The 14820-nt window shown below is 44.2% G+C and overlaps 1 protein-coding gene across 4 annotated transcripts in view; it reads left to right on the forward strand.

Moving 5' to 3' along the window:
- Positions 1-14820, forward strand: part of LOC144147061 (uncharacterized) — a 429195-nt gene that overhangs the window by 303572 nt on the left and 110803 nt on the right. For all 4 annotated transcript variants that reach the window (XM_077679096.1, XM_077679095.1, XM_077679098.1 and 1 more), the window contains exon 13: positions 14370-14524. In XM_077679096.1, the coding sequence (XP_077535222.1) occupies positions 14370-14524 (155 nt within the window). The remainder of the gene's footprint in view (positions 1-14369; positions 14525-14820) is intronic.

Here is a 14820-nt window from a genome sequence, read left to right on the forward strand (position 1 = left end):
CTTTTTATGTCACGCGGAGCAGCCAGCAGCGCCGTATCCTTAATGGCACCAAGGAGCCCGAATCCGTGGCACCCCACCGACAAGTTCCCAGTCTGTTTTGCTTGCCCACTTCCTGGAAATGTCGCACGTCTATGTCGCCGTCCACCCTTACCTCCCAGTAACGCCTACCAATTCCCAGCTTATACATTTCAACCACCCTTCGCTCCCGCTACTTCAGCGCAACACCCCATTCTTAGGACTTGATTGCTGGCTAGTTGTTTTATGACGTACAATGAACTAAGTTCGCGCAAAAGACGAGGACGAAGAGGAAAGGGGCAAGACAAGAGCAACTTCCATTTTTATTTTGCATGAAATAACAAAACACACATATTCCTCCAACCGGTGTTACTCTCTATTTTCTATCACCAACCGCTCCACCCAATTCGGCGTGACAAGAATCATACGTGAAGTACAACAAACAAAACCATCGGATAAAACAGGCTAACCAAACAGTATGACCCAGATATCAGATACTACTTAGACGTGTTCCGGTCTTCCACAGTCAACACGTGTCGCAATTGAAAGCAAACATGAACGAATAAACTCAGAGCCAAAAGGCCACAAAACCACTAATCACCAAATAACATGATAAGACCGGTGGAATAATCGAAGTGATGAACAACACAGTTCGCGTTTCCAACACTTCTGAGGACCTAAAACGAGTCAAACTTCGTAATACACTCATCTTTCTAATCAACACGTGTCACATCTGAAACCAAGGATGAAAGAACAAAAGCACAAAATAAGAGCCAAAAGAACGAAAACACTAATAGAAAGGGTGGGATGGAATTAATGACAAGGAGTGGGAATTGGAACAAGGGTGGGAGTAATAACGGTGTGATCGGAGAATGGAAGTGGTCATTACCACAGAGGGTGCGTTGCGAACATTTAGCAAAAGCCTACAAAATACCCAAAAAAATCCAAGTTCTTTCAAACATGGCGTTCTGACAAGGTTCACTCAGGGGGTAGGACCCTTACTCATGGCCTGCTGATGCAATCTTTCCCGTAGTCTCTAATTCGGTAGCCTTCAATAATTTCTCCCTCTGTTTGATCTTCAGAACGTTCTAGGAATTCGCTATCCTCTAGCTTGGGATACGAGCCGCATGTTTTACAATGCATTTCCAGATTTATTTATTTTACTTATTTATTTTCAACAGAAAGAGTGGGCTCCGCACCCCCTCAATAAAATTGCGCGCAGTTTGACCGATGTATATTTCTTTTTTGCAGGTCAAAGTAATTTTGTAGACTACGTTTGTAACGCATTCCGTGTAGCGTTTTCCGTCCCTGTTTTCACACACAATCTGTTTTTTTTTGTTGGGACGTTAATGGGCAGAGTTTTTCTAACTTACACGGTGCTGAAGAACCAATTTCAACACAGTACTGGCTGGCTACTTGTTTAATGTTGCGGGACACCCTGTGGATGCAAGGCATGCATTGCGGATTGTTTCTTTTATCTTTCTGTAGTTCCTTTTTGTTCGATGCTCGCTCGGTTTTTTGAAAAAGCTATTCGCTGACACTACTGATGAAATTAAGGGTAACCTGCTAACTGAAGGCGTGACATTTGAGCATTGAAGCTTTCAGACTGTTCGCGCTGATACGACTTGAAAAGATAGAGTAGAGTGACAACAATTTATAACGATGCCCCTTTTGACCAACTTTGAATGTGCACTTTCGGATTGCAAAAGTCCTTCTTTCAATCTTCTTTTATATTGCCAGCAGATGTGATTACTTGCACTGCTGAGGTATAAATCTAAAAATTCGACTTTGCTCTCCTCTCGTCCTCTCTTCTCTTCATCCTCTTCTTTTGCGCAAACTTATTCCTTCGCACCCCAATTCGTACTGTGGTGACCAGTCGACGTGGGCGCCTTCAAGCCGGCCGTCTCTTTCTCCGCGTCCCCACTCAATTTATCCGATGCGCCCACGTGTCAACCCACCAGCTGAGGGAAACTAGCGGCCGCAGTACCGAAGGCAAGAACCGCGTCCACATCTAACTGCTCAACTCCTCCGCTTTCACCTAACAACGAGATTGACGTCTCCGTACAAGGTGTTCCCGCGTTCGCTATTATCGATACTGGCGCCACTGTGTATACCTGAAAGTCTTTGTCGTTCCTTAAGAAAAGTCACAACTCCGCTGTCTGGCCTCACCACCCCCCCTCCCCCGACCGCTAATGCTCAAGACTTAAAACCAATGGCCACGTGCACCGCCCGACTTACAATATAGGCAAAAGGCTATATCATTTAGTTCATTGTTTTCTCTCCCTTTCCGCACAATATCATCCTCGGTTGGCACTTTTTGTCACGACATCATGCTATCATTCGGATTGCTCGCACTGAGATTGTACTGTCCCGTTTGACGACAGCACTATACCCAAAAGTTTCGCCAAATTATTTGCAACCAATGATATCGACATTCCGCCTGGCAAATCTGTCCTTGTTTCCGTGTCATGTGACTGTTTGTAGGACGCCACAGTTTCCTTTACGCCATCGACGCTCTTCAGTGCACGCAAATGTTTGCCTCTACGTTTTGACGTCGGCGAAATTCGCTTTTGGTCACCAAGGATACTCGCTTCAAACCCATCCTTTTGCCCTGCAACATTGCTTCGCAGTGACTTTCTTGGCCACGGCAAGAACGTTGAAGTTCACCTTATTATCGGCGTATCAGCGAACTCTGCATCTCTTCATGTCACCGCGCTTGGTCTTACTCCGGATTGAGACACCGGTGTCTTCTTATGTTCCATCGACGACGGTTGAGTTTCTGCACAACTCGACAAATTTCTGAACCTTCTACACCGATCCCAAGACTTTCGATGCTCAACACACCCCTTTTGACAAGGCATCCAGTGTTTCGCACCATATAGATAGGGGTTCCCACGCACCTCTGAGACAGCGTCCATACCGTGTTTTGCCCACTGAGCGCCACGTCATTGGTAGCAAGACGCGGACATGCTCAAGCTCGACATTGTACGCCCTTTGACGAGCCTCTGGGCCTCTCCCGTGGTACATGTGACGAAAAAATACTGCTGAATTCCATTTTGCGTGACCTACCGGCGCCTCAGCAAGATAACACGAAAACCCGTATATTCCCTTCCTCGCATTGATGACGTGCTCGATTGCTTGCAAGGAGCCGAGTTCTTCTCTTCATCGGATTTAAGATCCGGCTATTGGGAAGTCCATACGGCAGAAGCGGATCGTCTCATAACTGACTTTGCCACACATGACGGGCTGTACGAATTCAAAGTCATGCCCTTTGGGCTGTGCAATGCACCACCGACCATCGGAAAGATCATGGACAACATATCGCGCGGCCTGAAATAGAAAACATGCTTGCGTTACTGGCATGACACAGCCTTGTTCTCCCGTGACTTTGCAACGCATCTTACCCTCATCGAAAACGTGTTGAACTGCCTTGCCACACCGGACCTGCAGTTAAACGAACAAATCCCTGTTTGGAGCTCGAAAACGTACTATTTTGTGCCACGTCATGTAAAAAGACGGTGTACCTCCGGACCTTATAAAGCTTCGTGCTTGTCGGAATTTCCAACACCGACGACAATAAAAAAACTTCGCAGCTCTGTCGGACATTGCTCTTACTTCCGGCGCTTTGTCCGCGATTTCGTCACCATCACTGCGGCTTTGACGAAACTCCTTGGTGGTAACAACGAGATCGGGGACTGGTAATCTGCCTGTGACAAATCCTTCATTGTGTTGCGCCACCGTCTCATCTTGCGACCGTTACTACGACATTTACATTCAAACGCTCCCAGAGATATTCATACCGATGCAAGCGATGTGGGACTGGGCGCAGTAGTAGCACAACGCAAGACCCGATTCCAGGAATACGTCGTAGCTTACACAAGCCGTACCCTTACAAAAGCACAAATCAGTTACTCCGTCACGCAGAATGAATGTTTAGCGATCGTTTGGGCTATTACAAAATTTTGTCCGTACCTTTACGGACGCCCGTTCGACGTAGCGACAGACCACCACACCCTTTGTTGGCTCTCTTCGCTAAAAAATCTCTCTGGCCGCATCGGTCGATAAGCTCTACAGCTGCAAAAACACGACATGCGAGTTGTAGACCGGTCCTTCCACAAGCAAACAGACGCAGACGCCCTTTCTCGGTCTATTCCAGCTGTCCCTGTCGATTTATCTTCGTTGGAGTGCCCTCTGGACCCGTTTGATATCACTGACATGCCTGCTGAACAGCAAAAGGATCCGTGGATCGCCTCCATTTGGGGTATTTTTGTCATAACGGTCGCCAGCAGCCACGCCCCGCTCTCTTCCCCGTCAACATATTCTTTCTGCTCTCCGTGACACAACCTGTAACGCCGAAAGTATTCGTCCGATGGTCGCAAATGGCCCCTTGTCTTTCTTCGCCATTTACTCTGACACATCTGCTCTTCATTCCGCGGCGACGCGTAGTGTGCCCATAGAGGTATCCTGAAGACATACCGCCGGAGACTTTGCCGTCTGGTTTACTGGCAAAGAATTTACACCTTCGTCGCAAAACATGTTCGCCCCTGTACAGATTTCCAGTGCCGTACGTCTCCTCCGTGAAAAACAATGAAAAGCTTCCCGCCTCTGCCGTGCCCTGCGCACCCCTTCGATAGAGTGGGCATCGACCTCTTCGGGCTGCTACCGTGTACATCCAGGGAACACAGCTGGATCACAGTTGCGGTAGGCCATCTCACGCGATACGGCAAGACAGCAGCCCAGTCAGCCACCACGGCACGGGACGTGGCATGCTTCCTTCTCCGTCATTTGATCTTTTGACACAAAGCCCCACGAGAGGTGCTGAGCTACACAATTCGCCTCATTCTATCTGAAGTTTTCAAACCGCTCTTGACCTAGTTCAGCGTAGTTCACCGCACTTCCTCAGCGTGTTACCCCCAAACCAACGGCCTAACCAAAGGTTTCAATTTCTTTCTTGGAGACATGCTATCTTTGAATATTTTATCGGATCATTCAAACTGGGATCACGTTCTTCTGTTTATCACGGACGCGTACCTTACCGCGACGCAGACGACTACCGGATTTTGACCGTTCCTGCTCCACTACAGACGGCAGCCAGCCTACACGCTGGACACGCTACTTTATACCGCCCTGACAACTCCGAGTGCACCCCGTTTTCCCAAATTTCGCAGTTTTCCCAGTAATGCCGCCAGCTCACTCGTTCATTTCCTTCTCAGCACGAGCATCTAAATATATCTCGCCATGTCGCGTGCAGGGCACCATGCAATTCTCGCTGGGCTCCCTTGTTTGTCTTTGGGTGCCGTGTCCTAGTCCATGTCTCGCTTCGAAGCTCACAGGAGAATACCGTCGTTCTTACCCTGTTACAAAAAGCACTTCGCCAGTTAAATGTATCCATAATTCATTAAAAAGGTGACATAAAGGACTTGAAAAATTACAGGCCGATCTGCTTACTGTCAGTCGTCTACAAAGTACTTACCAAGGTAATCGTTAACAAAATTTCTGCAACCTTAGATTTCAGTCAGAACAAGCAGGGTTCCGTAAAGGGTATTCAACAATGGACCATATTCACATGATCAATCAGGTGATATAGAAGTGCGCTGAGTATACTGAACCCCTATATAGTATTCATAGATTATGACAAAGCATTTCACTTGGTCGAAACCCTAGTAGCCATTCAGGCATTACGAACCAGGTGGTAAATGAGCATTGTGTAAGAATACTAGAGGATATCTACAATGGGTCCACAGCTACCATCATCCTCCTTAAGGAGAGCACTAAAATACCTATAAGTAAGGGCGTCAGACAAGGAGACACAATCTCTCCAATGTTATTCACAGCATGTTTACAAGAAGTATTCAGAACGTTCGATTGGGAACAGGTGGGAGTAAGGGTTAATGGAGAATGCCTCAGTAACCTCAGATTTGCTGATGACGTTGGCTTGCTAAGTACCTCGGGAGACGAATTGCAAAGCATGCTTTCCGCACTGGATAAACAGAGTAGAACCATGGGCCTGATAATTAATATGCAGAAAACCAAAGTAATGATCAATAACCTCAGGACAGCACACCAGATTGGGATAAGGGGCGAGGCAGTGGAAGGGGTAAGCGAATACATCTACTTAGGCCAAGTTCTGATCCAGGATCCCAACCATGAGGCAGAGGAAATTAGAAGGATCAGAATTGGGTGGAGTTCACACGGCAGACATTCTCAGATAATGAATAGTAGCCTACCATTGTCGCTGAAGGAGAAACTGTGTCACAGCTGCATCTTACCGGTACTCCCCTAAGGGGCATATACTTAGAGCCTCACTAAGAGGGTTCAACTTAAATCGAGAATGACTCAGCGGGCAATGGAGCGAAAAATGAGAGGTGGAAAATTAAGGGACAAGAACAGAGCGGAGTGGGTCAGTGAACAAACGCGTGTTAAGGACATATTAGTAGAGAATAAGAACAAGAAATGGACGTGGGCAGGGCATGTAATGCGAAGGCAAAATAACCGTTGATCATTAAGGGTAACAGAATGGATCCCTAGAGAAGGCAAGAATTGCAGGGGGTGGCAGGAAGTTAGATGAACAGATGAGATCAAGAAGTTTGCGGCGATAAATTGGTTACAGTTGGCACAGGACCGGTGTAATTATATTATAATGGGAGAGGACTTTGCCCTGCAGTGGGCGTAGACAGGCTGGTGATGATGATGGTGATGATGATGATGAACCGCTCGTAAAAATTTACGAGACGATTGCCAGCACGATACGACGTTTCTGTCTGAAACGTATCTTGTTTGGAAATATTATTCAGCCCTATTTTCCGTGGGAGACTCCACAAAAAGCAATCACGACTTGCTTTGGCCGCTTATGTTCGGCCACATGCCGTTTAATAAACATGATGCAGTGAAACCGTTCGAGTGATGCATCGCCCGACCACGTGCCGGATGCTCTTTCTATTTTGCAACGTGCGTGACAGGATTGTAGAAGATTGCATCCTAAATGAGCACATGCTGCACGCTACCCTCCTTCAACAATTCTCTGAGATAAAGCATTATCATCAATGTTTGCGAAAGTGACTTCAGACTACCAATAATCGATTTCCCTCCACATCATCTTTACTCCACTGGCACCTGAAGTCGTCTTACAAAAGTCAAGATTAGGAAGTATTTCCCGAAGCCTGCCTTCATCATTGACAAACGTTCGCCAGTTCGTTAGCTTGGGTGAATGTTTGCCGCTGTTAGAACAGCCACGTCTATTCATTGAGATTGGAACCATCCTCTGGAAAGAAATCTGGTGATTTTCCCCTAAATTCAGACATAGCTGCTTGATGAACTCTCTTTGCATTGTGATTAAGAGTACCATTGCAAGCGCTGCAAACTTCAGTCAACTTAGTGTGGTCGCTCAACTGGAAGAAATGGCTACCGCAATTATTCTTGTGGTTTCCGCTGGCGTCTCGTCATTCATAGATAACCAGTGGCACAACCCTGTGATTTCGCTGTCACCAAAACGATATGCAAGCACGCTACGTTTCACCCTAGTGCTCTTACAATAAACTTGACTTTGTGCCACTTCTTCAACCTCGTTTAAGGCAGCACCTTAAAGCGTCCGCGGATCACACCACCTTGACTTCCGTCAAGCAGCTTAATCATTGTCATCATATGCTTCGCGAAATACATCCTAATTGTGCCTCTCAGTTACGCACCAACATTCAGCTCATCAGTTCTAAGGCTAACATTTAAGCGGACACGCAGTCGTACCAAAAAGGCGTGCCACAGCAGTCTTATGAGCCACTCGACAACTCAGCGCGAGCTAGGCTTCAGGTCAATAACTAGAATGGGGAACACTTCCGGGCGCCTCCGACGTCATTAAAACTTGAGGAGGCCAACGTTAATAGGTTTACTGTCGAGTAGAACTGATCCGCATGTGTTTGTCATCTTTTTTACCTTTGTACTTGAGAAGGCAAATCTCCTTCACCTTGCACAACATGGTCCGTGTTTACGATACTCAGCGCCTTTCTCCTCACGTTTTCTTTTTTTGGCTGCACATCCAAATGAATAATAGGGACTGAGTGTGTTTTTGCGCACGTTGTCAACAAACCAAGCTAATGCAGCATCCATATAGGCTGGTTCAATGCTTCCTTTTTACATTAAACTTCAGTTCATGAACAAGGGCGGTGTTTTAGGCGTGATATAAAAATAAGTGCATCCTTATAATAATACCCTCGCCCCCTGTACATGACTAACATCGTTTGCACTCTTATCTGCTTATACAAAACGGATGAAATTCTGATGAGTCCAAGACCGTGTACACATTCATCGCGAATACAAAATTCGGCACAAATGTTGCGATATATTCATTCAGCATTGTAGCTTACGTGAATTTATGCGTGACCTTGTGTTCAGGTATACATCGCAGGTAAAAACAGTCACCTTTGCAACAAAACCAACCATCTACCCATGAAAAATGTGCATCTTTCTATTTAAAAAAGATTCTTCTCCATTTAACAATGCACTTACTGGCCGCTATGCAAATCGGAAATACACTTTGTTCCAACGGTCGTAAATATTTCGCCGTTAGTTGGTAACGTTTGAGATGTTTTCTTTGCCATCAAGACGTAGGCTACTTTTTGCTACATTTATTGTTTGTGCAGTAGTAGGTAATTATGAATTTTCATATTTTGTCAAATCCTTTACCGTCAAGAGAGCACTTATAGACAGTGAAAACGGCTGCAGCACGTGCTTTTTTAGAACATTTCCGAAACAAATTTTACGACTGACCCAAGCGTTCTTTGAACTATCCGAAGCTTTCTCTCAACGTGTTCAGGACAAGCTTGCGCCACAGTTTTGTAACAAGCAACATGAAAGCCCCGCTTTTAAGGTATTCAGCTTCATTAGAAAACTGCTGTGGAGCACAACAACTCATTCCTACTAAGAGTACAGTGTGATTGATGAACATTTGTAATATTAAAAATAAATCAGAACGATGGTCAAACGAAAGCAGACAAAATCGTCGTGTTTTCTTTCTTGCCGCCCTTTAGACTGCGCCTCGGTCAATCGTGTTTTGTGTCGGGCATTTGCTCTTCTGCGGTGTGAAACCACGTTCACCGCTTCGCCTGGCGGGGACTATGAAACAGGACTTGAGTTTTCTTTCCTACGTAAACGGGCAAAAGATTTCACTTTTTTTTTCAGACGTATAACTAGGAGAACTTCTTTGGCATATACACAAAAGGTGATTCATTCAACAGCCTCAAAAAGTCGCAGCCGGTTGAATCAGTCCGCCCAGGCATTGTAAATGCCATATTACAAGCAAAACTTCATTCCAATAATCACGGCAGTTGCTTGTAGAGAAAAAAGCATGCGGGAGGAAAAGCGGAAACAGGTGCCATAGTTACATGGCAGCGGCGGCTAAAGGTTAATTTTTGGTGGTGTTTTCACCTTATGAAGGAGATACGCTAGCAATTATCCGTTAGGCCTCTAATGCAAAAACCATGGCCATTTAGACGCTATGCACTATACCAATGACTTCATAAATGCACAAAAATATCGGTCCAGCACTTGGTGCTTGACCGATCTTCACCATCTCTAGTGTGTCAGGGGAGTATTGCAAAAATTCAGCTCATTTATTGCTTCTTCATCGCACGGAATCCAGAAATAAATTCTTTTTACCAATTGTGTAAGCACCATTTTTCCAAAAAGAAATAATAAATAAGCAACAAAGTGTCTTTTACCAAAACTTAAAATATTCTTAATACAGGTTTTATGGGTAACCCACGTAGACTTCGCGATTTTGCTTTGAGATTATTTCCCTCTATCACGAAAAACCAGTTCGTTGTGAAATACTGGCTCCATAAATTCAGCGATCCTAATAAAACGATATGTTTACCGTATCAGGCGAGGAAGTGTAAAAGTGTCGATCGTATTACCTGTTATTTTCGATAAGAATTTACTCGCAACAATTCAAGCTGTATGAACAAGCAGGGTTTCTGTGCACTTATTCTACTGTTTCTCACTCCGGTCGCGCGCTACTTTTTTAAAAAAGACCTCGCAAAATAAGAATCCTTTAAAACCAGTTTATTTCTTTTATGTTTCCTTGTTGTTCCGCATTTCTGCTTTTTTGCACACATAAACTGATCAGCTATTCAGAGAGCCACATGAAAATTGAAGAATTCATAGAAGAAACATTTTGCCAAATTAAGATTCGCCGGTAATGGGTGGGTCATATCCAAATGTCAAACAACTTTTTAACTACAGTGGAATCTCGATAAACGGAAATTGGTTTAGCAGGACTACAGTTTAAACTGAACAAAAGTAATACAAAATTCGTTAATCGAAACTCATCTTCTTCGACCCCCGCGGAAACGGAACCGAATACAGACTCGAACCAGCAATTTTTTGGGCAAGCGCAGCGCAATCGCGGTCCGCACCAGTGTTCCCCCACTGGATATTTTCCAGTTTCCGCCTACGCCAGTTTCTGATTTTCTTGTACTTGGTGCGGTGGTTACCGACTCGGTGCGGTGTTCTGTGCTACATTTCGTCGCGAAGCCATCTTATGATTGCAGCGCAGACAAGACCACACAATGGGCTTGCGTGGTCCAGAAATATGGTGGTAATCAACGATTTCGAGAGTGGTCACTTCACAAAAAGTGCGCTTGCGACAAAGTACGCCATCTCCAAACGACGTGAAGAGGTCTCTACGATGCTAGATCTACTCTCCCTCTAAACAGAAACTCCTGATAAACAGAACCTAGTTCCCCAGTTCCTAGAGGTTCCGTTCAACGATAGTCCACTGTACTTTTACGAATTAGTTGTTTAGTTAATCACTGCAAGCTTTTTCCTCTTCTTTTATGAAATCCCAAACACACTAAAATATCCAGACTACCCAGTGAACATTCATCCTTCTTATCAAATAGACATATCAATCCTTGCAGCTTCTGGCATAAGGTACAGCAAAACGAATTATTTTTACGTGTCTTCGTTGCCAAGGGATCTAAGGTAGTGGAGTAATCTTTCTTAAACTTGGGAATGTTACCCCGATTTATATTCTTCCCCCACTACTTAGTGTTGCATTACTCCATATCTGTTTCTTGTTTTAATACTCTCATTTTCTGCGCACTTGTGGCAAAAACAACGCGCCATAAACATTTTTATCTTTTTGGGCTCTGCTTTCTTCCTTCCACTTTACTTTTGTGTTTGTTCACGAGGTCTGGCCAAATTTTTTCTTATCACTCGTTTGACATCCTCAAGCATTTTTAGTGAATCATGTTGGATGCATCGTTACCTATTCTGCGTATTTTTGAAACTCCTGTGTACTGTGAGCTGTAACTTCCACTTGATTTTATAAACTTTAGGATGGATTCGCGCTTACTTCGGCATGCGATTGCTTAAGTTTTGCTTTTATATTTATCGGCATCTTCTAGGTTACCTGCATAAAACACGAAACTTTACTCCTGTCTTTGACAGCCCCTTACTCAATGCCCTGCAGAAGTGCCTGTGTGGTATTTGTAAGTAAAATAATTAATAACATATCAGCAAAATCTTATTGTACAGCTCAACATTTCAGCGATGTATTCATGGGTGTGCCAAAACATAATATCCACCTTAAGGCAGAGGATTTTATAATGATGTGCCTGCGGCTCTATTATTGTGAAGTCCTGGAAAGGGAAATTGGCAGGTCGAGATGTTTCGTACCAGTCTTCCGGTATCAGTCAGTCGGTCGGTCGGTCGGTCGTGTGCCTGTCATTGACGTCTGTTATAGTGATAAATATATGAGGTGTATTACTTTGAAGAGGTGCTGAATGCAGCTGCCTAAGTACCACATGGAAACTAAAAGCTGTTGCATGAAACCAGTTCGGTGCACTACCATTAGGTGCGACCTAAATAATTGCTATGATGAACATATCTCACGCCGATTGAGTTTGTACATAACACAAAAGTATCTGTTAAAATACAATGAATCCTCCAGCATTTAAATTCAGGCTGGGAAGAAGGTCAAGTAGCTCCCGCAATCACATTTCTAGAACCTTGATGAGTGCAAAAGTTCCTCATATTGCGGTGCATGCTCGCTATCATGAATGACATTTTTATGGTCTCCTTACACTGTTGTTCCCAGTCGCATATAATATGTATCCGATTCTAAATGCTTGGGTATTTCCAGAAAGCGGGACAAAATAATTACCAGGCATTTTCTATGTTTTATTTCTATTACCCAAGATGGCCCGTATTTATTCGCATGGCCGTTAGTTTGGTTTTTTCTTACCGTATATAAAGGCTTGTCCTTGATAGCTAGTGTTAGCCCGAAAATACCCATGTGCGTTACATTTTCACTGTTTATGTGTGGACCCCATTCCAGTCTCCCCTATCGCTACGTCGGGAATGTACTGCCACTTGGACAATTTTTAACAGAGGAGCTGTTGTAGCTGATTATATTATGTGGCGTGTAATGCGTAACGCGATAAAAAAATTCCGTGACATCTCTATAAACGTGAAGCGTGATTCGGGGCAAGCATTCGTCGCGCCTTCACGTTTTTTTTCAACGGAGATGAAACCGCTCGGAGTTACAGGTATAGAGCTTTCCTGTAAATGCCTGTCGTCTTTGAAGCACGAACTTCTCTAGCGCGAGGCGTAAACGAGTGTTCCGGTGTTTTTTTAATACGCGTTAGGTAATAGCGCGTGGCGTAAACAAGTTACCCTATGTTTTATTACCGTGATTACATGAGACGATTACCACGACGATGATGACGGCAGGCGACACCATCAGCACCTGCTCCAAAGGGGCTTTTTCCCTATTACTAAGAAAATGCAGCGCGTGCCCGTCAGCGCGTGCCCGTCAGCAGCAACAACAAAAATTGCAAAACCTCGTGGAGCGCCTGGCATTGCCAAACAACTAAAAAAACCACAGCTGGCGGAACACCTACTTCACGGAACCTCGGCACGACTCCAGGAACGTCCCGCACGCTTCGTGCACGTACGCGCCGCCGCTGCGCCCCAGCTGCCATTAAGCACCACCGCGAACGTAATGCTTGGCATCAGGAACAAGGCGATATCAATTCATATGACGATGACTATTACTACCACAGTGCAAACCTACGACGGAACATATCAGGAGTTTTTTCAAAATGAGCCCAATCAACCTCTAGCGAATTTAGGAAATAAGTAGTTTTGTTATCGGACCTAAATGCTGCACTGTCAAAGCTATTATGTAAAATGTTATTAATTCCAGCTACCGGAAGTTTATGGCCACAATTAACTAAAACTTTTGCGGAGAATCGGAGCAATCTTGGAATGATCAGTTTGGATTTGGCTCATAACAAATAGAAACACTCCAGTTGATGCTAAATTCTCAGAACAAACATCATTCAAATTGACTTTTAAGAATTGTGCGATTTATTTTTGCCAGCAAAGGCATTAAACCCTCTGCAACAGGGCTCCGGGAACAGTACCACTGCACATCGCGGGCAGATAACCCTTCTTGGCACCATTAGCAACTTTTTTCGGATTCTGCCGTCGGATACTTTTTTGGGGCACGCTTGAAGGCTCTAACAAAGTCAGCAAGTTTTTCATTTCATTGCCTTGCCATGAATTTCCCAAACACTTCCCAAAAAGGCTGCTTATATCTTGTTGTTCTTCAACGTAATGAAATGGATCTTACCCTCACAGGGGTGAGGCAGGTACGGTACAACCCAGGGCTTGTAGGCGACGGCTATTTATTTAAGTGTTAATTTAATAAATATGGGAGTGAAAGCACTTATATAACGAGGTTTTACTAAGTAGGGACGGGGGAGACGAGATCAAATAATTGTTACACATCTCTCAGTTTCATTTCATTCTCTTGTTTAGTCGACCACGTCTTCGTCGCCTGGAGACACATCTCTCGCTGATCTCCTAATTGCCATGTGAATTCATCATAATCCAGCTTAGTAAAGCAAAAACAAAATTTCTGAAAATAGTCAACCCAAAAGCAATGCAAGATCTGCCTTATTTTCAATAATACCTACTATCTGCCTGCACGTTTTCGGGCCGCTCTCTCACGTATTTTCTTGCCACCTCTTTTTACATGAAATTGCGGAAATTTTCTTGTCACTGAAGTTTAATGTGACTTACTTTCGGATTCTTGAAGTGTCTTTTCGAAAAAAACGCCTCATCTAAATAAAAATTTTATACGTGTACAAATTTGTGGTGATGTGTTCCTCAGTGCTCACGTGGAAAGAAATCGTGCAGCTTCTAAAGATTCATGCCTTGCGGGGCTTAGTACACACTTCGGAAGTATTTTTAAGTCACCTGAATATCAGAAATATCATTTCCCAAGTAGCCTATTTAATTATTCTTGGGAGTGCTGTTTTCAATAAATAATTCCTCATTCCTTGTTTCTCCAGGACGACATTGGAAATACTGCCCTACATGTCGCCATTGCAAATACAAATGTTGGGATTTTCAATGAGCTCGTCGAGCTTCCGAATATAGATTTTACTGTCACCAACAAATATGGACTCAACGCCCTCCACATGGCCGCCATGAAAGGTGACACCACGTAAGTTTTGATAGATCTTAAGAACATTATCGGTCACCTTTACAAAAATCATTTATCATATGCAAAAAATTTTGAAAGAAATGAGTTCCAAAACTCGGGTTCTGGCTACTGGATACTGCCTTGCCCCGAGCGGACAATACAGAAGTGCCCTGTATCCCTGTTTCTTGCAAAAATAACAATATTTCAATATTTACATTTCAGCTACTTTAACTGAAAAGCTGATTGTAGAGGTTATTCGAATAAGGCATGTCATGAGCAGAAAGAAACACGCCATGTGGCTATGAAAAATTTATTTA

The sequence above is a fragment of the Haemaphysalis longicornis genome, unplaced genomic scaffold (genome assembly GCF_048455015.1).
Source record: "Haemaphysalis longicornis isolate Haplotype H1 unplaced genomic scaffold, Haemaphysalis longicornis Haplotype H1 scaffold_7, whole genome shotgun sequence".
In the NCBI taxonomy this organism is placed as follows: domain Eukaryota; kingdom Metazoa; phylum Arthropoda; class Arachnida; order Ixodida; family Ixodidae; genus Haemaphysalis; species Haemaphysalis longicornis.